Raw genomic sequence first — 24,983 nt, forward strand, 5'->3', positions numbered from 1 at the left:
AATCATGGAAGAGTCTGAATAAAGCTGAAAGAGAATCTCATAAAAATGTCCATGTTGTGCTAACTTTGAGCAAAAATGCTAAGCAAACTTTCGAAAAATTAAAAGACATGTACCTGTTAAACACACCTCTAGGTACCTCATTTAGAAACTATGCAACTGAAATTTCTGGTGGCTGTATCTTCCATCTGGCTCTGTCAAAAGTCTAATCTTCTCGTTATTTTTTTAATCCATGAATTATTCAAGCAGATAGCACATAGAAAGCTAGATGGGGAACGGTGTAAAGGCTGCAAAACAGAGCCCTGCCAGTCTCCAGGGACAGTCCAGGAGAAAACAGGACCCGACTATCCAACTCACAAATCAGGGACATGTAGCCTTGCTGTTTTGTTTTAATTAAGAGGGGACTTGTATCCTCAGGAAGTTTTACCTGTATGGTGTGTGAGCAGTAAGACACACAATTAAATGTCTACATTAAGTGAAAATGCCTCATTACCTAGACTAGCTTTGGTTTAATTAAAAAGTAAATCAAATTCGTAAGGAAAAATAATTGCCACCGGGCAAAATAATTATTTTAATTTGAAATCTGAGCAAGGGTGCACATATCACTAGAGGCATGAGCTTCATATTAGAAAAGAGAAAACTGACTCAATACAACTGGTTAACTTTTGCGATATCAGATTATTAACAGAAAAACATTTTTGCTGGAGTGTGAGTATGCCGCACTCAATAGAACCACAAATTGCAGTCCACATCGTTAAGGCCGATACGAATGCTCTGGTACGAGTTTGTAATCTCAACACAAGCAGTCAGCCATGTCGTAACATTCACCACGATTTGGTTTGTATAACCAATATTACTAGGAAAGAGACCAAACGACCTTCGTAATCACATTTTTAAGTACCTTCTTCATTTTGCTGCATACTGGGAGACCAGTGAAAAGGGCAACTTTGCCTTTCACCAGAAGTAGGAATGTCTCTGAAAATGAGAGCCCAGTGTTAGAAGTCAGAAGCTATTTGCAGAAAACTCTTTGAGGAACTGTGGACAAGCCACTTCTCCCTGTGCTGCTTCTTCCACATCTATCACACAAAACACCGCTTTCCCAATTCACAAGGGGGCCCTGAGAATTAGTTGCCCCAGAGCAGTAATGAAATGACATGACCAGGGTAGCATCGTCACCCGTTTAGGCACCCAGTCAATGGTTACATTGGATCTCCTTCCCACCAGGGCCACACAGGTGTACAGCTAGGAAAGCCACAAACAAACATTTCAATTTTTTTTTTTTGGCTCATCCATTTTCCCTCCATTTTTTCCTACTCTTCATCAGTCAGTCTAGAAACAGCTAGAAATGTTGTGTCCTCCAAGGCCTAACTAGTTCTTGGTGTTTATCAATATCCATGGGCAAGATCCTCAGATTTATGACATCAAATGTATCTGAGGGACCAGCTATGAGGTTAGAATGCAGGAATGTAGAAACTCCTAAAAAGAACATGTGCATGTGGTTTTTGGAAAAGTGTCTGAGCTTCCCGAGGCTCCTGCAGAGGAAGCCAGAATAGTCAAGTAGAAATGGGCCCTGAGGAACACTTGCCCATGTGATTTGTTTAGAGAATATGGAACAAAGTCACAGGAACTGCTCAGAGCCATTCTCAGACTCAAGGTCACCATATGGCATATCGTAGGGCAAAGCAACACCTTATAAAGGCCTTAGGGATTCACCAACTCAAAGGTAGAAGTTTTTGGGTTTTTCTGGTAAGAACTCAATTTAGACCAAACAGCACATTGGCCAGGCATTCTCTGCCACCAGGAGAAAAGTCAGGTTTTCTTCTTACTCAAGGGCATGTGCTGGTCCCAATTACTTTCCCACCAAGGTGAGAGTGGAGTCAAAGGCCAAGTAAGCCTATGTTTTAACCTCTCCCCTCAATACACATGGACACAGTGCGATGGACGGCCTACTCAACACACCTCACGCCGCTGTCACATCCTCCAGCAAAGCTCGTGTCCTCCCACTCCCAGGTCAGCCTTCACACCATGTCCCCACTTCCAAACCCCCTACAAGTTGGACTGTGGGTGACAGCATGACATTGACCACTCCGGAGTGATTTTTACAGCTTATGCAAATGTTTCATCTGCACGAAGAGGAAGCAGAAAGGAAAAACAAAAAAAGAGGTGGGGGGAACACAGATAAAGAAAAGGAATATTACCAGAAGAAGAAACAGGCAAGACTCTTGGAAAATCCAGACTGAAACAGAGGGGAGAACATCCTCAAACACCAGCCTATGAATGCTGGAATGGACGTGCCGGGTACTTCCAGGAAACCCAAACCTCAAGCCACGTCCTGTGGGACCGTGATGAACCTGCAGGGTTAGCTTTCTCCTGAATCTTGAAGTCTGAAGCCAGAAAATGCACCATCGTTTTATAAAAAAGACCCAAAGACCAAAAGGGTGGAAACAACAGAGCAAGTATTTCACACATACATCACACATTAAAAGCAATGAAGAATTCTTAAGACTGTAATAAAGACTGTGAATCTTATACTCTGTTGTTCTCATACAGAGATACAAAGACATTAAAAGATGACAAAATTTGTCCTAATATAAAGAAGGAATGTTCTTAGGGGCAGAGGTTATAGAAGATGGAGGAAGTGAGTTCCTCAACTCTACGGACGTCCTAGAACATGCCAGACGACAGCCTGGAGGGTGCAACAGATTCTTTGGTACAGAGGAAATCATACATTCTCTGACCCTGGAAAGGACGACCTTTACAGACATCTCAACACTGAATTTCTATCCAATGGCAGAAATTTTGGAGTTTCCCGGGCTTACCCCACGGTCCACAAATTTGATCATACACTCAACTGAGTAAAAGCTACCATCCTCACCATTGATTGAAATCAGGGTGTGTATTTTGGGTACCTAGCTCAAAAATAAAAATGTGGAAGGAACAGAAGAGGAGAAGAAAAGAGACAAAAGAACAACAAAGTGTCATTTACTCTAAGAATCCAGGTTTGTGTTTATGCTCCACATGAGGTCCGAACTGTATCTGGGCTTGAAATCCACCAAACTCACAGGCTTTCTCGAAGGAGACGGGGTGAGAGCCATTCAGGATGTCGTCCCGAGCCTGCAACACAAGCAGAAGGGAGAGCATCAGACCTGGGGCAGTGACACATTCTCTCCTCTGACACACTCCTGCTCTCTGTGGGGCAGGAGGCGGCGCCAGCCGACCCACAGTGACACGTGCATGACACAGCGGGTGACTGCAGCACCGCAGAATTAAGGTGAAAGGAAAACGAGTCTGTGCCCCAAATGGCCTGTAGATGGAAAGCATTAGAGGTGCCGGGTGCCCCTCAAGTACAGCTTGATGATAATCCAGGAAGGCAGCGTGATTACGAAAAATAAAGAGGCAAAGGAAAATCTTGTGAAATGATCAGAGAGGCCAAATCAGAAATACGATTTACTTTTTATGACCCTAAATCATAAAGCTGGCACGAAGAATATCTACAAGTAAAATCAACCCAACCTCCATCCCAAGATAAAGAACAATGTAACATAAAGAGAGAAAGATGGAGACACATGCACATACAGACAGACAACAATTCAAGGCTCAAGACATTTAGGGGAAATGACCAACAACGGGGAACTCATGTGTCTGAAGTTCTTCTAGTTCTCAATCCACCGTCACTACTGTTGCTGTTTTCCCTCTTCTTTCTCCCTTTCCTTTCTCTAGGTAAATGACCCCTCAGACACTAGGACGGACACTGTTAACTATCACTCTGAGACTTAAACCAACAAGCATCTTCTCATCTCCCTGCTATTTCCCTCCTGGCCTCCCAGCCTGTCTTCTTGGCCCCCACTTCCACGCCATCCTTCCATCCACTAACTCAGGGGTCAGCAAACTTCTCCTCTAAAAGGCCAAATAGTAAACATTTCAGGCCTTGTGGGCCATATAGCCTCTGTCACAATGACTGAACTCTGCCACTGGAATGTGGTAACAGCCACAGAAAATACCTACAGAGTCATGTAACACCTAAAGGGATTTAGCACCATGTAACACTTAAATGAATGAGTTGTATACTAATAAAACTTTATTTGCAAACACAGGCAGAGGGCATGGCTGCAGTTTGTCAATCCCTGTATTATTTCTATGGAGGATAGATAGATAAATGGAAGAAGGAGGGAAGGCAAGAATGAAAGGAAGTTTGGTGGGGGGAAGAGAAGGCAGGAGAAAGATGCATGATGTTTTCCTTGAGCTAAAAGAAACCTTGGGGACAATCCAGTGCTAAGCCCACATCTTACATACTGAGAAAGTGTAACTCAAATATGTGAAGTATCTTCTGAGTTTAAGCGATTAGTTAATGGTAAAGACAGAAAGGTTATTGAGAGGCTACCTTCCAGTTAATCAGAAGTACTGATTTTCTGACCGATATTCTCTTGTATTCTAAGATGCTAAGAAAGCTTTAGTGCATCTGAAATGGTGAGCAGATTAAATGAAATACAACTGCCTCTCAAAGCCAGGCAGAGAGGGGCGGCGCTGGCCACTAGGTCCCAATTTGGGGAGCCACAGGGAGGCCCTACACTGGACACCTGGCAGTTCTCAATGAAGACCAACATGCACCACAACGAAACAAGGGAGGAGCCCACGAGCAGTGCCCACCGGAAACTGGACGCCATATGTGGGACAGAAGCCAGCGCCACGCTCCAGCTCTCCTCTAGGTACAGCCAGGAGCTTCCTGCAACCTCGACCACCTCATTGTCTGAGCAGTTCATACTGTACCTGAACATACAGCAAGTTCAGCTGCACAGGGTCTCTCGAATCCACATTCTGATCAGAGTAAAAGAACTTCCGTCTAAGCAGCAACGTTTCATTTTCATCCACTCCTTGTTCTCTGAATGTCCGGCTGTGATCCAGCCAATTTACTGCAACACAACAAGACATATAAAAGAACAGTTCATTTTTCCTCTTAATTAAAGGGGATTTACCGAAACAGCAGTGCAATGTAGATGCAGATTTCTTCAACTCTGATATTTACAGTTACCTCTTATATTAGAACTGTGCTTTTTAACTTTGCAAAACCATTTCTCATCTACCATATGACTGACAAATACAGAAATGAGGGAGAAAATTCCCAGCCATTCCTAAAGTTAGCTAAAGCACTACAATGAATTTAGAACAGGTCCCTCTCCCTGTAGGGAGTCGGGGGAAGAAATAAGGAAATCGGCATTTGTGCTCAGGAACCAAAGTCAGGATTTCCTTTTAAATCAAGAGTAAATATTTCAGTCTCAGCAAGGGAAGTAATTTTGAGCCTAACAGACCCCAAGTACAAATGAGGAAGAGAATGAATGTGTTGAGGGGAAGAAGCAGACAGAACACCAAAGAGGGGCCTGACGGAACCCCACGCGTGGCCCAGCTCGCATCTCAGCCAGCGTGAGAACCCCGTCCTCACGTCTAGGTACATGGGAATGGATCACTTCCCTCCCCACGGTGCACAGCTCTCACTGCTACGCTCCTCTCTGGGCTTAACATATGTGTTGTTGGTAAGTACTTCTCACCGGCCTCACCAGATTGTAAGCAACTTCAGCACACAGAGTATCATGTGCATAATAATGAAACCTTGGGATTTGTCCACTGAACTCTTGGAAAGATGTATATAACTGGAAATCAAATGAGGTAGAAAGAAAAAACAAACAGAAAGGGTCAGAGGAAATGATAGCCCTACCAAAGAGCAACAAACACAGTGAGAATGAGGACGTCATCCTAATGCAGCAGCAAAAGTAAGAGCAAGGAAAGAAAGAGGCTGGGATGTCCAAGTGGACTGTGCAATGAATTAAGATCCTCTCAGTGGAGGGTCAGGCAGCAAGGTGCACACAGCTTGGGTTTTAGGGGCACATGAGATTCTGTGCTGGCTTTTCCATATATCATTAACTGTGTAGCTGTGGAAAATGACTTTCCCATGATAGAATTATGTTACTATTTTTTTTTTTTTTTACCTCTAAGGAAGTAATGGGTCTAGGAAATGGTCATCTCTGGACATAGCATCCCCTCAAAGACGACAATCAGAAACAACTCTCTGATCAAAGTACACATCACCACTAAGGAAGGTGTCTTTATTAAAACACATACACACTCTTAAATCTAATCAAGCCCTCAGATCTAAGGATTTAAAAGGGACAAAAGAACATGTTAAATGACACCATAGGTATGCTATGACCAAAATCCAGACTGTAGGAAATGCTATACAACTAACAATCTGGTTTCTTCACACACAAAAATTGCAAGGAAAAAAAAGAGATGGACTCCTACACGGCATGGTGACCAGTTAATAATAATATATATTTCAAAATTGCTAAAAAGAATAGATTTTTAACATTTTCACTAAAAAAAAATAAGATAGTAAGAGTTATAGATAGGTTAATTAGCTTGAATGATTCTACATAAATTAAAACATCACATTGTACCCCATGAATGTACACAATTATTATTTGTCAATTAAAAAACAGATGGAGAGGGAACATAATTAAGAAACAGTTAAGTGACATGTTGTCCAACCTTATTTGGATCCCAGTTCAAACTATTAAAACACTTTTAGAAGATAATGAAGAAACTGTGAACATGATTGGTATATTTCACATTAAGAGATTATTTTTTTAGACATGAATGGTATTACAGTTATTTTTGTTCACAGAATTAAGAAAACAAAAACCTGCCCTGAGTCATATGCACAAGGGGAGGAAAGAGGCTTGGCGAAGCCTAGTGCCTGTACCTCACTTCCTTCTCAGACACTTACGGTCGTCATCTGTGTGAAGCTTGGCCTTCAACTTCTCCATTTTCCTCTCGTCTCGTAACAGCGTCCTGTCTTTTTTGAGTGTACCCGTCCCTTCCTCTTTCTTTTCCTCAATAGTTTCTTGGATTAAAGAATATTCTTCATAATTCGTTATTCCTAACAATGGAAATTAGGTTATAATTCTAAATGACTGAACAGCTGTCGACCCCTTTCGGCCTAGGGTCTGTGATATCCCAAGGACTGCATGGTGGCAAAGGACAAAAAGAGGCCTTGCTGATGTGAGGACCAGGGAGGCAGCCACGACCAATAAAACAAAGGACCTTCAAAGCTAGTTCAGTCACATTCAAAACATCATGTTCAATCATCTCCTCTAATTTTGGGGAAACAACAAAGTAGGGATCATTCAGGGGAAGACAAGACAATGTCAACCAAGAAGTGTCTGAAGGAACTGGGCTTCCTTTGCATGAAGAAAAAACTAAGATAGGCAAGTCTGTTTTCTTCAAATATTTGAAGGCCTCCATGTAGAAAAGAGACAGACCTATCCTGTGGGGGGACTAACAGAAGCCACAAGAGGACAAGCTGTCTAATGATCAATCGTATAGGCTGTCGCCATTAGTATTCAAGGAGACAGGGCACATCAATGATGCTTACATAGACTGCAACAACAGGTGGGAGACTGAATCACATGATTTCGAAAATATTACTTTCAATGTGAAAATCCCTTGTTTTAGAAAGGGAAATGAAAGCTCTCACTTGTGACTTAGTGAGAAGTCCACGTGGTTAGCAGATTGGCAAATCAGGAGAGTGAACATACTCTCTTGGGATTGGGCAGAACTTGGTGTGTTAAGACACATTCAAAATTGCCCAGACACCACATGGGGGTGGGAAAGAGAAGAGGCATGCAATCAAAAACAAAGCAAAAAACTCAACAGAGGCACGTGGATGCTCACCTATCCTGCTGCAAATGGTCACCAGGAGTTCCCCCACCGTCTTGGAATCATCCACCATCACTGTTTTCACAGATCCGTCCAGCATCCGGATTTTCTGAGGTCTCTGTTTCTTTTTATATTCCAAAATATCCTAGAGCACAAACCACACACACGTGTCACACCGAGTGGGAACACAGATAATAAACTTGGATGCTTTTCTTCAAAAAATGGATTTTCCCCAGCAGACCCTGGTTTCCTCTTTCTTCCAAAAAGTCTTTGAAAACCTTCCTAAGTTTTCATAGGGTTGTTGCCACTACTATAATACAGACTCTACAGTGCTAAATAATTGCTTTCATAAAGATTTCTTTAAAATCCGATAGTAAAATTGCACCCCAAGAAGTAATATCTATAGCTCACAGTTACTGAAAGTTACCCTTTGTGAAATGGAAGTAATGTATGTCCTCCTGAAAGGCTGAGAATTATCTGCTCTAATGAGAATTAGTAGAGGGAAATGACTATTTGCCTTTTAAAAAGACATTAGTATGTGTCTCCAATTATCTTTCATATTGCCATAAGCAATTTTTACTATCTAATACATATAAAATAAAAATTTATTTAAAAAAATTTTACTATATTATATATAATGAAATACATGCATAATATCCCCATAATCCTTCCTAGTAGTGGTGTATCGCTATAGTAGTGGTATTTATTCACAAGAGTACAGCGAAACAACAATGGCAAGACCAAACAGGGATAAAAACTTTAGGACTTATTTTTAAATAAGAGATTTCTTGTTTATTACACTTCCTAAAAATATAACCATGGAAGGGAAATTAATCAGCATCACGTATCTCACTCTTATTTTATGGAATACAGACCAATATGACACTCCATCCAACATACCAAGATCCCCAGTACCTTGGAGGTTAGGCTGAACAGAACATTTAACCCATTTTTCCTCACTATCCCGCCTTACTTCCATGATACATACAACCATTTTTGTTGTTGTTAATATTACTGATCATTATTAAACTCATCTCTAATTTGAAGTTTTTTTCAAAATCAAAACACTGATTAATGTTCAGTCTCCAACTGCCTTTAGGACCCCATTTCGTTTCCCGTCATCTGTCCTTACTCCCCGTCCCCAGGCACAGGGACACCTCCTGCACACCTACCAGTGTTATAGCCAGACGCTATCTGGCATCTCACACCTACCAAGTCCAACCATGGCATGTAAAACTGCTTCCACACACTAAGCCAAACTGCTTCAATCTGTCTGAGCAATCCCAAGAATTTGGATTGCTGACGTTTTCTATCACCAGCTGGACAGCCCTTATAAAGCTCATTACATCGAAACTGTTACTAAGATGCCCTTGCATCAAAACGGTGTAATAACGTTGGCTTCCATGGAAGGCCCGGGGCAAAGCCATGAAAACCCAAAATGCAGGATAAGCAGCATACCCCGTTTCGCAACATGTAGTAATCCAGTGTTCTGCCCGCCTCCAGCCAAATCCCCTTCCTGGGGTCTTCATCCGAAAGAAACAGCCCATAGTCGGAAGCTGGAACACAAACAGAAAGGAAAATAGAAGACTAGGCGGCGATGCAGCCATCGCTGACTCCCAGCGCTGAGCCTGCTGACTCGGCAAGGACGCGGGTGCTCTGCTCCGGCAGAGAGAAACGTTTCGTTTTGACAACACAAGCAGCCGCTGGCCCAAAGCAGACCTGGAGGAGGAAGAGTTGAGTCGCAGAAGCAACACCCACAAATGAGGCTCGTGCTTCCTAACGCCAGTGGGCCGTAGCTGTACCTAAAATTGTGGGAAACACAACAACAAAGCAGTCCAAGTTTCTTTCTAACTGAATCTGAGTTTGTTCCTTAACCCTTGCTATAAAAACCAGGCCAAGAACCCACGGAGAATGCGAAGGGAGCCATGGAGAAACTAAGGAAGTGACCACCTAAGTCCAAGGCCACTCGGGCAAAGGGGCACAGGTGAAGCCCTTACACCTTGAATGGTCCCTGTCATCCCAAGACAGCATCATAAAAGAGAGGTAGGAGCTCCTCCTGAGATGAAGCCTCTGTCCTACCACTGCCACCAGATTACGAAAACTCTAGAAAGTTAAACTTGGTGCTTTCCATAGGAAACCTTGAATCTGGCCTGGCAGATACAAGGGGTAGGGACTGGGGGAGCAGTAGCATTTTCTACCCAAAGACTTCTTTCTTCCTGCTCAGAGACCCAAGATGAGGTACAGAGCTTGTGTTGTTACTCAGAGAAACAACTTCAAGACCTTTAAAGGTTTTTGCCTTCACAAGAGCTATATAGCAATCCAGACCGAAGAAATAAAGAAAAACCTAAGAGGGGGAAAAAAAAAAAAAACAATAAAAAAGAAACAGCAAGGTATCCATGTAACAAAAACAGGTATACCCCCTTAATATTTTGAAATAAAATAAATAATAAATAAAAGCAAACTATAAAACATTCCAAAAAAAAAAAAAAAAAAGAACAATAAAGCAATGAAATGATGAACAACCAAATCAGAGAGAGTAAGGTCGGGGATATAAGCAAACTTTATTTTTATTTCTGGGTAATCCAGAAATAACGCAGTGTTTTGAATAACATAAATAATGCTTTTAGATCAAAAGATCAGAAGAGTTTTGTGAAAACTATTATAGATCTTTACAAGATGACCCATCTTACTTATCATTACCCTTGATGTGATGTTTGATTTTTAATTTTTACTCTTCCAAAGTTTCAGATACGTTTTATTCCACTCTCACACTAAAGCCTTATCCACTTGAGTGATCCAATTTCTCAACTGTCTGTCAAACGCTAAGTAAGGGAAGGACACACGGAAGGAAGACAAAGGGAAAGAGGAAATGAAATTGTTTGAATGCTTTCTGTTTACACTCAGACAAACGGGGTCAGTGGTTTAACCAGACATCACACAAAACATCACACAAAATATCACAAATGTCTTTAAAGGTCTGAGATAAAATTTATACAGCCCTTTCAAAGGACTTGGAACATAAGACTTGCTGTGGATCCTCAAGGCAGTGGAAAGTGTTCAGGGGAAACAGGGCTTAGGATGCGCACAAGCAGTAAGTGTTAGGGCAGCTTCATTTGCCCTAAAGTGACTTGTACACCGCAGAGCAGTTTTAATGTCCCAGGGGTCAAGATGACGACAATTCGGCAGCAGGTGTGGTCATCGTCATCCCCAGTCTCACACGGAAGCGAGCATTATAACATACATGCTAGGGGGCTTGTGCACCCCTCAGAGCCTCTGTTTCTTTAGCTGCAGAGTGAAGAAGCCGGTAAGTCAGCAGTGACCCACCTTGCCCGGTTTGCGCCTCGGGTACCCGCTCGCGAATAACTCGACACGCGTCGTACACTGCCGTAGATGGCTCGAACTGCATGGTCTTCACCACATTGCAATGGCGGACACAAATCTTTAAGGACAGGGCCACCATTTTCCTAGATGATTTGGAAGGTCTCACTTAGAACGTCTGGAAAACATGAAGAGACAAACTCTGATGTTCACGATAGTCATTTGTCTTGACGAAAAAACGCTGGACTCTCAGATCAACTTTAAAAATCGAGAGAATAAAACAGCACTTCGAGAGTCTACTGGAGCTACAAAACAAAGTTTAAAAATCACTTTTGAAACATTTAAAGACAGATGACAGCAGCATACAGTCTAAAGGTCATTACCACGGGGTGACAAGCAGGCGAGAATAACACGTTATTCCCTTAGGAGGCGGGAATAACATGTGTTCACCCAGCCTCCCTCTCAACAGTCCTCCGACTCGGGGCTCCCTGAAGAGGTCCTTGGGAGCACAATTTCCCCAGTTAACATCCTCAAGGCGAGAGGCAGGGAGCCCTGGGTGCCCACAGCTGTCTCCTGAAGACGCCTGTCAGCAGCCTCAGTGCCCCTGGGTCCCTCCCCACCAGCTCCTGCGGGGACAGGGAAGAATCAAGGGTGCCCTCTCGGGTGCTCCTCACGACAAAGAGCTCCACCCACCCACCTACCAGAAGACATGACTTCTGGGCCAGGCTCCATCACTAAGAGCCTGTGTCAAGCTGAGCAAGTCACATGGCACTCTGTGCCTCAATTTCTCCACAAAGTGTCTATAGTGATACCAGCCCCGCATGGTTCAGAAAATAGAATCCCAACGGGAGATGATGCAAGCCCAATGCGCAGCCATCACTCACGAGGCCAGACCAGCCAATGTGAATGCCAAGCGTGCCGTGCAGCCTTACAAATTCAGGGGCTCTAAGTGCATACAGTGCCAACCCAATTCTCATGTTGTTCAGACAAACCAGTGGGATATTTCGCTTCTTGTCCAGTTCAATGGTTTTGGGAAATATACAGGTTTGGGCTGACTTTGAGTTATCTCATAAATGCCTTCTTTTTAAAATGTAAATCCAACAGTTTAGTGCATTTCCTTTGAGTTGGCGGCTTATGGGCTAGTTCCAATACCTGCTCTATTCCATGGCCAGAAACTTAACTGCCCCCTGCTCCCCAAACCCAAGCCAGCCTCTACCACACGTAGGCTGCTTTGGGCATGAGATGGAGATGGTAAGAAACCTGTATCCCAAATGCTTTTTCCCTGCACCTGAAGAACCAACTCGGATTTAACTGGCCGGACACCTTCCTAGCAAACAAAACAAGGCCCTTTCCAGTGAGTAATGAAAACAGCACAGCACAGATGACGTAAATCCACGGGCATCTCACGCTCACACTCTTTCTTGCCTTTTATTAGAGCGTCTACAGGTAGCAAGCCTGGGCCCTGGCCTCCTCTGTGCCTCCTGCCCCCTGAACAAGGCAAGTGCCAAGAAGCAAGGAGGTGGCCAAAAGGCCGAGGGGACAGGAGGCTTCCTGGGCCCAGATGCTGGAGTGCGGCCTCCAGGCCTCAGCTTCTCAGCCCGCTCCGCTGTTGGCTTCCCAACAACAGGTGGCTGGGTCACTTGGGTACAGAGAACATTTTCCAGCAGATGCTCTAGTGTCCGAGGGCAGGTTTGTCCCCATGAAGCAACCTTTCAAGGCCACCCAGCTGTAAAGCCATTCTGCCCCATGCTTGCATTCTGAATGAATTTTGCCTGTAAAAGTGTAAAAATATTTCCTCTTTGAGAAATGTCAAGATACACTCCTCAACAAACCATAGCAGTGTTTACTGAGCATCTGCCCCAAAACTGAATTAATTTACTACAGCCTGGGTGGTGGCTGGACTGCTGATATGGGAGAGGAATTCAAAATATCCAGCAATTTTCCACCTGTGACATCAAGGACTTTTGAAACCATATGTAAATGCTACTGCCACCCCTCTTTTTATAGGCATATTTAGCCAAGCAACTCCCCAATTTGGGGAAATAAAATTTAAACTCCAGAGAGAAATGGACTAATTTGCTGTGATGCAGATTACTCCATGGTTAATCTGTCCCCTGGGGCTGGTTGACAATGGGATGGCTGGTGCTGTCAGTGGGGAAGGCCACAGAGCTCCATGTAGGTATGGATGCTTTCTAGGGGATGCAGTGGACAGGAGCGGGAGCATAATCCCCTCTGCGTGAAGGCTGCCCTTCCCTGGCTAAAAATTGGGCTTTCTGAGGACCAAACAAATGGTCCTTCTAAACATGCAGAGATAGATTCCATGGAAGGCCAAGACAGAGCCGAGACATGGGCCCGAGAGCCCGATGTAGCAGCAGGACCCAATGCTGGAGGCTCAGGAAGCAGGAGACACACCAGGGAGCAGGGCAGGAAAAGTGGGGGAGGCACCTGGGGACACAGGGTCAGTGAGGTGACAGGAGAGATGCTCTGAGGCAGACAGGAAGGAGAGGAGGAAAATCTGTCCAAAACCACGGGGGCAATGAAGGCTGCTGGAGACACAGATAGGGGAAGACAAAGACTTGGCGGTGAGTTTCTTTGGGATGTATTCAGGGGGAGGGAGGTGGACCAGAGTGTCACACGCAAAGCTGGAGATACTGCTGGGCAGGAGGGCCTAGGAAGACCATCTAGGGTAGTGAGCAAGAGAGACAAAGAGAGAGTCCTGGCCTGGGAATGACATTCTGAATCAGGAAGAGGAGCAAGGACAGGTAAAGGGAAGAGCAGACAGAGGGTGAAGGCTGGAAGAAAGTGCATCAAACACAAGGGACCAGCTGTGCTGACTGCTGGTCACAGGTCAGGTAAGACGCCATTGAGAAATAACTGAATCCAGCCGGTTGGAAGGGTCTCATGGAGGGGTGGAGCAGAGCCTGTCTGGAGTAGCAGGTCCAGAAGAGGACAGAAGAGAGGCTGGCACAGCAGGTCAGCCTCCAGACGGGCCTGCTGGGAGAGGGCAGAGGAACAGGCGCTAGCTCTAATTCATGATCTTAAGACTTTTTCATGCAAAAATGCGTATCACATGGTTGCTGCAAACTCCACAGGGAAGTTATCTACATAGACATGGTTTCCACCTTTTTGTGGTCCTAGAGACAGTCTCGGGACAGCTAAGTGCCCTTCCTCACCAGACGTCTCTCCATTCTGGGCTCGGCCCACATTGCTGCCCCTGAGTCTGTCTGGGAGAAGAGTGGGTGAGTCTGGGTTCACAGAGAAGGGTGCTGGATGAGGAGTCTACAGTCCTGGCTCCCTCCCAGGCCTGCCCATGCCTTGGGCGGCCCCTGGACCCTTCACTTCCTCTCTGCAGCCTTCAGAGAGCAGGAGGTACCCAGCTTCTGCAGAAGGACCTTCCCGCAGATACTCAATGCTCCGCCAACTACTCCCATCTGCTCCCCCGTCTCCTCATCCTAACATCTGACGAGGGGGGCCGTGGAAGGCAAGGACCACCCTAGCTCGGGGTAGATGTTGAACAGATGAGGAACACCAGACAGACATCCATCATGGAACTTGTGTTCTCAACTTTTCTATCACTCAAAAAACAACTATTACAAAAAAGCATCAATAGGACTATACAGGAACACATTATTTAAAAAAAAATCCAAAAAACCAAAGCTGTCATTCTCAGCACCGCATGCAGGTCCAAGACTAAAATGCCCCAGTGTCGTCCCCTTATTCCTGATCCCTGTTTTATTATGATTTGGTTTTCCCAAGCATGAGACAAGACCAACAATTTACTTCACAGGAATGGTTTTAAAATGTAAATGATGCACGTAAAAATGCCTTGTAATCTGTAACATTATGTACAAAGTTGAGGTATCATTATTAGTATTGTACAAGGAGACCATTCACACAGGGGAGCCTAGATGAGGCCTGGAAATCAAAGCGCACGATGATTTAATCACCCTCCCACAAGAACCACAGCAATAGCGCTGCTCACAATAGATGAGATACTGGCAAAATGGACACTTGCTGGCAACAAGTACCATGACTTACCCCACGGCAAAAAGAAAGTAGGACTAAAGCGCATAGCAACCTAGAAATGTCAACTAGAGATGAGTGTGCATTTTCAACACTGGTGAGCAGTCTCACTGCACATACACTAAAGCCCCGAGAAAACGATGCCACGCAGACAACATGTCTGGATAAAGACTTATGGTCCTTGCCTGTTGTGATGTTTTCAGGGCAGCACGGCGTCGGTACAGCCTGCAACTGGCCCCGGTACCCACCCCCTCTGTGGGCTTGTGCGGGTATAGACTGAGAGGCCAGGAGAACTGCTCAGGGTTCCTTGTCTGGTTTGGCTGCAGGAAAGCTCAGAGTCAAATCTGTGTATAGTTTCTTGCATGCTGTCACAATCTAATCCCTATCTCTATTTTATGACCCTACCCTTATTCATTTTTTCTTTTAACACAATTTGAATATCTGCCATCTTATTGGATCTTAAGTCTTTTTTATTTGCTCAAAGACAAGGTACAAATTCATAAAACCTGCACTGTTTTTCTCATGATCTCTTCTCACTCTGACCATTTTTGCCCTCATTGTGAGTGTGAAGGTCACTCGGATCCACACAAAAACCCTTCCGTGGCCTCCCCATTGTGGAAGATGAGCCAGTGGAACCAGTGGTGAAGCCCAGGCATTTTCCTTTTAAAAGGAACACTTTTCAGTCCCGGGTAGCTGTAAACAGCCCAGGATGATGACAGCAGCACAGGGTCCCCGGGCTAAGCCTGCTCCACCCAGGGACAAACAAGCCCAGCTCCGGCCAAGGCCACCTCCTCTTCAAAATCAATGCCCATCATTGGTCAAGACCAGCACCTCCCCCTGGATCTCTGCCTGATGGTAATCGAGGGCCAGGAGGTGCCCCAGCCCCTGAGCTGGCTGCTTAACTGCCATCTGCCTCAGTCCCCTCCTCTACAAAATGGGAGGTAATAATAGATCTACGTATAAGGTTGTTAAAGAATTAAATGAGTTAATATACGTCAAAGGTGCTAGGTAAGGGTTTGTTGATATTAATCACGGGGGTTGGAGAAACACTGGAAGCAGTGTACTGTATTCAGCTACATCTCAGCTGCAAAATTCATTTTATTGTTCATTTTGCATCTGTTATCTACCGGACACCGTAACAGGCATTAGGGAGCAAACACAGATAAGATTCCTGTCTATACAGAGCTCACCTTCTAGTAAGCCCTTTATTCACTATACAGCTCTTGTGTTCATCCGCATTCAAGTCCCACAATATGCTTTTTCTAGACGTAGATCCATGTGAGGAAGAGTTATGAAGCACAGCATGTTTGCGGGCAGCTAACTCACAGCACCTAGGCTGCTCTTGGCAGTCACTCACATCCCCCAGTCCAAGAGGTCAAGAGAAAAAACCCCACACCCTATGGGCAGGGCTGGCATTACTGTCAGTTGCTGCCCCAGGGCTCATCAATGACCTCTGCCCAGGAGCAACTTATAGGAGGCATCATGGGGGCTCTACACACTCCCCTGCAAAGCAGAGGCTTTGTCCCCATCTGGCAGGACCACAGGGTCAGGCCACCATGGCTGAGTTGGCCCTGGATCTCCAGGGGAGTGAGAGCTGGCCACCATCCCTGCCTGCTGTCTCCCTCCAGCTACAGACTCTCCACTATGGCCCACTGTAAAGCTGCTGCAGCCAATTATACGGATGGCTGTACCTGCCGCCCCCTTCCTTTATGTCTGTTCCCCTCTCGGCAGGTGATATACAGCCCTGTTTAATAATAGCATGTATCACATAACCAAATGTCAGCATAAAATGTGGGCCTTTGTAAAGCTATCATTCATCTCAATCTCCTGTGAACAATTCTGCTCTATTAAAGAAATGCCAAGGAAAGAGCTTCCCCTTCTCTCCTTACCCGATCTTCCACGAGCCAGGAAGAGGAGGAGCTCCTCTGGCAGGTAAGAACGCATTGTGCACGGGGTCAGAGCTCTCCAGAGTGCCACCGAAGCCAAACCCAGGGTCTTTCCCTCCATCTGGGTCTTCAGGGCAGTCTGTGCTCAGGCACATTGGGGCTCCCTGAACATTCAGACTCCAAGCACCGAGCAGACTAGGCACAGAGAGGTGCCTATCTGTCACTGTCTTGAAGAAAAGTCAAGTCAACCCTTCCTGGGGAACCAGGTATCTTTAATTCAAAGAGGAGAGGAAGTAGGGGGTTGCGTTTGGTCGCACCTTCAGTCCAGCTTTCTGAAGGAGCCACATTTGCTGTGAGCTACCAGACCGTTCTCAGAGATCTTGTCTCCCCACTGGGCCCCTCATCTCTCTTCCCAACTGGTGAGACCCAGGGAGCAGAGCCTGAGTGCAGAGGCTCCTGCAGTCTCCATATCCACAACTTGGGAGAGCTCCATCCAGCAGTAAACTCGGGGGAAACAGTAATGAGCACAGCTGATGTGAGCTTTCCACGTGGCTAACAGCCACTTAGAAAGGCACCAGGATGAACAGGCTCCCCGCCCCTGCAGCCAGAGCGCGGGGACGAGAAAACCAGAGAGAACACTCACATAAGAATCCCGATGTAGTTCTTTTACAGAGGCAAGAGAGGCCAGGGCTTTTGTTTAACTTTGAATACTTCAACTAGAAATAACTGTCATTAAAGGTTAAGTGGTGAAGGAACACAGGAGAAGTGATTAACCCGCCCACACAGGTGTAGACTTAGCAGCAGGCCAGGTGGGTCGATAAGAACTCCAGCCAAGTGATCGGCACCCAGGGCTGCAATGCAAGCCACACACACCCCTAGGTAAACCACAGGGCCACCCGTGTGTACTCGTGCCTGTCCCCAGTATTCTGGCAGTACCCAGCATCAGGAATAAATTTGTCGTTAGAAGTCCATGTCCCCTTCTGGCCTCAGAGCAATGGCTGCATCATTATAGTCACCTTTGAATCTCAAGGCTCTAGCACACTGCCCAGCACACAGCAGGTGCCCAATAAATATTTGTGGAATGAATATGTACTCCATACATATTTTCCCCATGGAAAGACTGAACCAGACGTTTTTCTAAATTAGTCACTAGGAATCCACACTAATATCCTACTAAAGGAGGAGCAGAAGCCAGTGTCCAGCAGACCAAACTACGTCTACCCATCAACAACCTGCCCCAGGGAGCACAGAAGCTTCACCTCGTGGCTTACACGATGAAGCTCTCCACCTCGGCAAACGGACCACTCAAACAAGAACCAAGGCCACATCAGTCAGGAATAACTGGAAGCTCCCCAAGGGCCAGGATCGTGTATGTCCCTCACAATAACATACCTGCCACAGAGAAGGCTCGATATATATATTTAAGGCATGAATGGAGGGACAAGTCAGCGTTTCTACCCTTTCTGAGAGAGCCAAAGAGAGTGCCCACAATATGGAATACAGGACAATGGGGAAAGACCTTTGATACTGTTTTCCATTATCAGATGAAGAAACTATAATCTTGAGATCAAGAGACCTTCCCAAGGTCACACGGCTAGAAAACCACAACCAGACCTCCTCACACTGGCACAATGAACAGAGAGGGTACCCACGTGGTGCGATTAGGGACCTTCAAGGAACCCTCCACCTTACCCGCCCGTTGACAGGCAGCTCTTGGCACTGGCACCTGAAATTCCACCATTAAGTATGTCGCTGGTCCCAAAATTTGTTCCCAGTTCAACTTTGCCATAAAAGTGGATTTGTGCATTTGCTCCCTATCACTACCTTAGAATGGTAAGCTTCAGAACCTTCCAGGCAAATTAGCTGAGCTGCCCTTTGTTAATGATGATGCCTAACTCAGAGGAAATTCTGCGGAGGAAAGGCTAGGGTGCTGTAGAATGATCCAGAATTCTGGCCCAGCTGAGAAAGGGCAGTGAGCAGGAAGCACAGGAAGAAGACTCTCCCATCTGAAAGGGAGGGGAAGAGGGCCTATGTCTTCACAGCTTTGCAACTGTGCTTAGAGCTGATCTCTAATGCCCATCTTTAACATATGGGCAATCAGGTTCAGAGGGCTTAGCCCAAGGATCAAGGCCCCCACCCACTGCCCAGCCTCACCCGCCACGTCCCATCTCCTGCTCACACCACTAGAACTCTCTGTACTGACGAAACTGGATGATTTTTCCAATCCCCGCATAACCGCCTCAATTAATTTAGCCTGTGTGTCTGAAATGTATCCACCTCCCCTCTGTCACTCATCCCTCAAGCCCAGCATTCAGCATCACTTCTATAAACTAGTCTTTCAAACCACCCAGCCAGCAAGCATCCTCTCCTCGGTGGCAGTGTCATGCTGGCACCAGCTCCTGGCCTGAGTCACCACTGAAACACGCAGGAGATGCTATCACCCGCCATCCCTTGGCACTGAAAGGTTCCCTGGTACTTCCCTGTATGTCCTGCCACTGTGCTCCACAGGCTAGAGAGTGAAACAGATTTGGGGTTTTCGTGCATTCCCTTTTCATAGGTGACAGCAGAGGATCTGGGAAGATAAGCAAATTCCTGGCCTGTGTGTCGAAGATACTACCGTTTTCTGTCGGACGACTAAGAAGGCTAAGTTGGCTCTCTCTCTGGCAATCTCACTGCTCACCTGCGGCTGCCAAGACGGCTGAATAAATCATCCACACATCCCAGTCCTCCCGGAGTCTACCTCTCAGTGCTGCGATATTCTACCTCTTGTTATAAGCTGAAGAAAGAAAGCAGCTCTCAATTGAACTCTGATTTTGAATTCTTTTATACCTTAACTCATTCAAATGATTGAACATGGGCTGTTCACAAAAATAGATATGACAGAAAAGTAAAAGGTCAGGTCCAAGAAAAAAACAGAAGAAAAATAAAAGTGAAGGTCAAGAGCAGGAGAACTGTGAATTATGTATTTGTCTGGATAACTGGGACTAACTCGTCTCATCATTTGTTTTTTCTGATCCTTGATGACAAGCCTATCAAATCTCAGGAAAGCGGATTCTCTAGGCTACTTACGGAGGCTGGTCAACACGAGCTTTGTCATTCAGGCACACAGCACTCTGATGGACAGAGATACGTTAGCTTTTATTTGGAACAAATAGAGCTTTGTTCTGCAATGATCTGGGGGAAATTTTTCAGTGTTTCCCAGTTTGAAACTGGAAGAATGTGTGAAAAGAACTGTACACAAGTTCCTTCTCAGGTGAGCCTCCTCACGTTGCAGGTAATTTCGTGTGAGATGGCACGGTCCCACTGAAGAACGTCAGCTGGAGCGGCACGGATTAGGACTGCAAAGCAACCATGCAAATCTACGTTATCATGTCGGGTTTCCCTTAAGAAACTGAAGGCTCTTCCACTTCCTAGCTCCACTCCCTTCCCCCTCAAGGACCAGCGAGGAGAAGACTGCAAACCCACACCACATGTCACTCAAAAACGCAATAGCGCATGGTTTTGGCAAGGAGGAATTCTGAAGGAAAAAGGAAAAAACTAAAAACGTACTCTTGCCACTTATCTATGTTAATCCATTAACCACAAATCAAAAGGGCATTTCTGTTAGAGACTAGATCTAAAAATCTGGCACGTATTTGGAGAACTGACACCAACCGAGGAACCTGACTGAACGTCCCATTTCTGCAGACTCAAAGCCCATCAGCCTGTCATCACATTCCCAACCCGGCCTGCACAGACTGGATTAGATTTTCCAAAGGATCCTCGTTTTCCATGGCCACTCACTCCAAGATCACCCCCATTTTATACCTACAAATTGGAATGTTTCAGTTCCATCACATATCACTTGCAGTCACCCTGATCTCACACTTAGAAGTCATTAAGTCCAGTTCTCCACAGGACCTGTGGTTGTAATTTTTCCCATTCTCCTGAACATAAGAAGAAATACTAATACATACGTTTATTTTTAAAATTTTAAAATAAATAATAGCAGCTAACATGTAAGTGATTATGTGCCTGGCACCGATTCTAAGCACTTTCTACAGGTCAAGACACTGAATTTTCAACATCACCCCATGCTAATGGGTTCAGACTTCACCCAAGCAGGGCGACCAGATCACAGCAGTTATGTGACTTGACAGAGACCACGGGGCTGGGAGCTCTGCCTTCTAATGTGTGCTGTTTACAGTAGGAGGCAACATAGAATAATCACTCTAGTGCTTGTGTTAGGAGAGCAGTAACATGGGAGAAATAGTTATTGATAATGTTTCTAATAATAATTGAACTTTCACTTGTTGCATTAGTCTTAATGATTTAACGAGAGAAGTCCTATTCACCCTGGATAAATTAGGTTTAATAGAGGTGTTGTCTCATAAGTAACAAGCAAACACAGAGGAAAGGAAGGTTTAACGCCAGGTCTGTCTGAATCCAGACTTCCAAATCCAGTCCCACCCCCCCAGAGAGCAACACTGCTAACATTTTGACACATCTCCCTCCAGGGTTTGTGCATATTTTTATGTAGTTGAGATGATACTCTCCATGATTCTATATCCTGAGTTTCCCCCACTCTAATTACACAATAATCATTTCCCACAGTATTGCAAACTCTTTAGAAACATTTTTTTTAATAAAGACAATATTTACTAATATTGCAATGTAAGGCCCTATAATTAAGCTGTATCTTTGTTTTTGTGTATATCAGATATTTGCAAGTTTTCACTATTGTAAACAAGGCTGCAATAAAGATTTTTCTGTTTGAAACCTCTTGTTTATTTCAGATTATTTCCTTCAGCCAAATTTCCTCTTTTGTTCAATATATTTTCAATATTTTTCCAGAGCAACACAGAAGATATCAAGACGAGAAGTAATGAAATCCAAATGTACAGATAGCAGCAGTCTGATTTATGGGTCAGCTAAATGAATATGCATTAACAACTAAGGAGGCCAATAATCAACCCAGGTTTTATAGTTCAATCTACCCCGCAGAATCATCCTGCCATCCCGGGCTCAGGCTGCCAGGGGCCAGACCACAAGACAGAATTGACAAAGGAATGAATGGGCCAAAAAACATCTGGCATGGGCAATAAACCAGATTTACAGAAAAGAGGCAGAGAAAAGATAGATGCTTATAAATTTTAAAATATATTGCAAACAGTGGAAATGACAGAGAAGAAGAAAGGATTGGACTAGACTTTACTACAGAAAACAGCATGGACATGCATGGTAAGTAGCAATGCTCTGTTTTCTGTTAAGCCTAAGATTCTAGAACTGACTAGCAGATCAAACCAGAATTACAAAAAGCATATTAACTAAATCGAAGTATTCTGATGGAGTATCATTTTCCTATACTTAATAAAATAAAGCCAGATCAAAAGTCTTACCAATTTCATCAGTGAGTTATGGGTAAGATTTATATTTCCAAATAACAAAAATAAATCAAATTTAAGTCTGTACACATAAATATTACTTCATCAAAAGCACAAGGAAGAAATAAACACTTCCCCGTGGGAGATGACAGGAAATGATAAATTCTCAACAGCGTGGTTGAGGCCAGCGTCGTATTTTAAAAGATTATTTTAGGATACTGTCACATTTGTTTGTTTTTCCCCCCACAACCTGGACTTATTCTTGGAAAACGATTTCAAAAACAAATATAAATCTTAAGATAAAGCTGGAAAAATGACAGAGGAAACACAGAGACCAATGAATACAGAAGGGGACAAAACATGATCCCTAAAGAAATGGCAGGACGAAAGAATTCTCTGACTCTGGAAGTGCTCGTCAACAGGAATTATGTCATAGCCTTTTGTCATCTGTCAGTGTCGGTCCGTCAAACTGATATTCATCCTGTCCTTCGGCAGAACACCTCACTACGTGTTACGGCTGAACTGTGTCCTCCCCAAATTCATATGTCAACATCTCGACCTCCAGTATCTCCGACTGTGACCTTATTTTGAAGGTGTTGTCTTCGTACACGTAATCAAGTTAACACATGGTCATTAGGGTGGGCCATAATCCAGAATGACTGGTGTCCTCCTAAGAGGGAGAAATGCAGACACAGACACACAGGAAAGATGATACAGGCGAGGGCCGTCTACTAGCCAACAAGAGAGACCGAGGACAGATCCTTCCCTCACAGCCTTCCGAAAGAAGCGACCTTGAGGACACTATGATCTTGCACTTCTGGCCTCCAGAACAGCAAGACAAGACATTTCTGTTGTTTAAGCCCCTCAGTTACTGGGACTTTGTTGTGGCCGTGCTAGCAAACTAATATGCACCCAGCCAGGCTAATTATGGCCCAATTAGGATTTTACTTAGTACGATATGCCTAAATATAGTTCTTTTGACACCAATTGACACAGTATAGTCAAATGTAATCAGTGGAGTAATGATAAACACATGTATAAACATGTAAATACAAGCACAGATGCAGGTGTTGGCACAGGCAGAGGCAGAGGCACATGCACGTGTACATATTGTGCCCAAAGTCACAAAGCTAGGAAGCGATGGGGGCGGGACTCTAAGCTGGCATATCTGCCTCCAGGGTCCATGCCTGGCTACAATACCACCAACCTGCACCACCCAACAAAACTACGCTGCAACATGGAAAATGTCAGTGGTAGATGATAGGATAGTATGATTGAAGCTTATGTAGAACTCAGGGTGTTTACAGGCAAATATGGAAGAGACTGTGCAAGTGCTTTATTGGAGTGGTAGAACTGGAGTATTTTTTTGGTTTGACTTATTTTAGCTTGTATTATAGTATATACTTTTTTTCCAGGAATTAAAAGTCCAACTGCAACCCAAGCCCACTTTCAGTTACTCTAACACTGATGAGACTGAGTGGCTTAATTCCTTGTAAGGTGGCCCCTCCATCTATAAAGGGACAGGAAGCAGCTCAGTGGACTCTCCCCTCCACATTCAGCACCATTACCTTCAATTGCAGACATAAATATCTAGGACAGAGGATCGTGTGGACACAGAAGATTCAGATTCCAGGCCTACGGTGACAGAACAGAAAGAGGAAAGGATGACTGGCATATCAACATGTATCAATATTTACCAATCACTTACAATGCACAGGACACTGTGCCAAGTTCTTCAGGGGAATAAACAGGATGGACTAACGCTGGTCTTGCATTCAAGTGGCTTGAACCCTCACCACACACATGTGGCCCACACAGTCGGCGAGTGCCAGCTACTAGACCAGATGTTGCTTGTACCAGAGGAGCCCTGCCAGGCCCTCTAAGAGCTCCCACGGGTCCCACAAGCAATACAGGGCGATGAGTCTGGAATGAGAGCCTAAGTCACTCTGATCATGAAAGTCCTTCTAACATCCAAGTGATACTAGGAGGAAGTCACAGCTCTACGGTTCAGGTAGTTGGCTGTCCCTGAGACTCCTCCAAGATTATTCTAGGTCCTTCTACACCACCCTAGGCAAGACCCAAGTGGCTGAGATTTAGTCAGAACGGGAATAGCTTCCAGTACAAGCAAGCAAGAGCTGTTCAGCCTTAACAACATCCCACACAGTGGCACAAGTCCCCAGCATGAGACTCTGTCCTCTGTTAATTTTTTGTTTATAATAACTAAAGGCCTAAAAACAGCTGCTGGGCTGTCTAGAAAGCTGTGATGATAAATTTGTATGCGAGATGGAGGAGAGAGCACAAATAACTTCCAACTGGCACTCAGAGACGCTGTGGCCTCTCTCTCCTACTGGTGGTCCAGTGGCTGCACCCACTGCTACCCCTGTGGGCTCTCACATGATCACAGCTCCCGACCACACTGGAACTGACAGATTTTATCATTGTTACCAGCATATATAAAGAAGAGACTATTAAAAAACACCTCACTATGAAACTATCACGCTTGAAAAAAATAATACATGGATGATTACTTGTGCTACAGAAGGCGCTGTAACTTAAATAAGAATTCACTGAGCAAGCTGCCTGCTATGGTTTGAATGTTTGTTTCGCCTGCAAAATTCAAGCTGAAACTTAATCCTCAATGCAACAGCATTAAGAGGTGGGCCTTTGAGAAGTGACATGGCTCTGA

The 24,983-nt window shown here is 44.8% G+C and overlaps 1 protein-coding gene across 1 annotated transcript in view; it reads right to left on the minus strand.

The window, feature by feature from the left end:
• Positions 1-24,983, minus strand: part of TLN2 (talin 2) — a 394,205-nt gene that overhangs the window by 164,734 nt on the left and 204,488 nt on the right. The window contains exons 4-9 of the mRNA XM_069483220.1: positions 11,032-11,203; positions 9,166-9,263; positions 7,723-7,852; positions 6,776-6,928; positions 4,765-4,907; positions 2,984-3,111 (exon numbers count right to left, since the gene is read on the minus strand). Coding sequence (XP_069339321.1) covers positions 2,984-3,111; positions 4,765-4,907; positions 6,776-6,928; positions 7,723-7,852; positions 9,166-9,263; positions 11,032-11,167 — 788 coding nt within the window. The 5' untranslated portion in view covers positions 11,168-11,203. The remainder of the gene's footprint in view (positions 1-2,983; positions 3,112-4,764; positions 4,908-6,775; positions 6,929-7,722; positions 7,853-9,165; positions 9,264-11,031; positions 11,204-24,983) is intronic.

This window comes from Eulemur rufifrons, chromosome 2 (genome assembly GCF_041146395.1).
Source record: "Eulemur rufifrons isolate Redbay chromosome 2, OSU_ERuf_1, whole genome shotgun sequence".
NCBI lineage: Eukaryota > Metazoa > Chordata > Mammalia > Primates > Lemuridae > Eulemur > Eulemur rufifrons.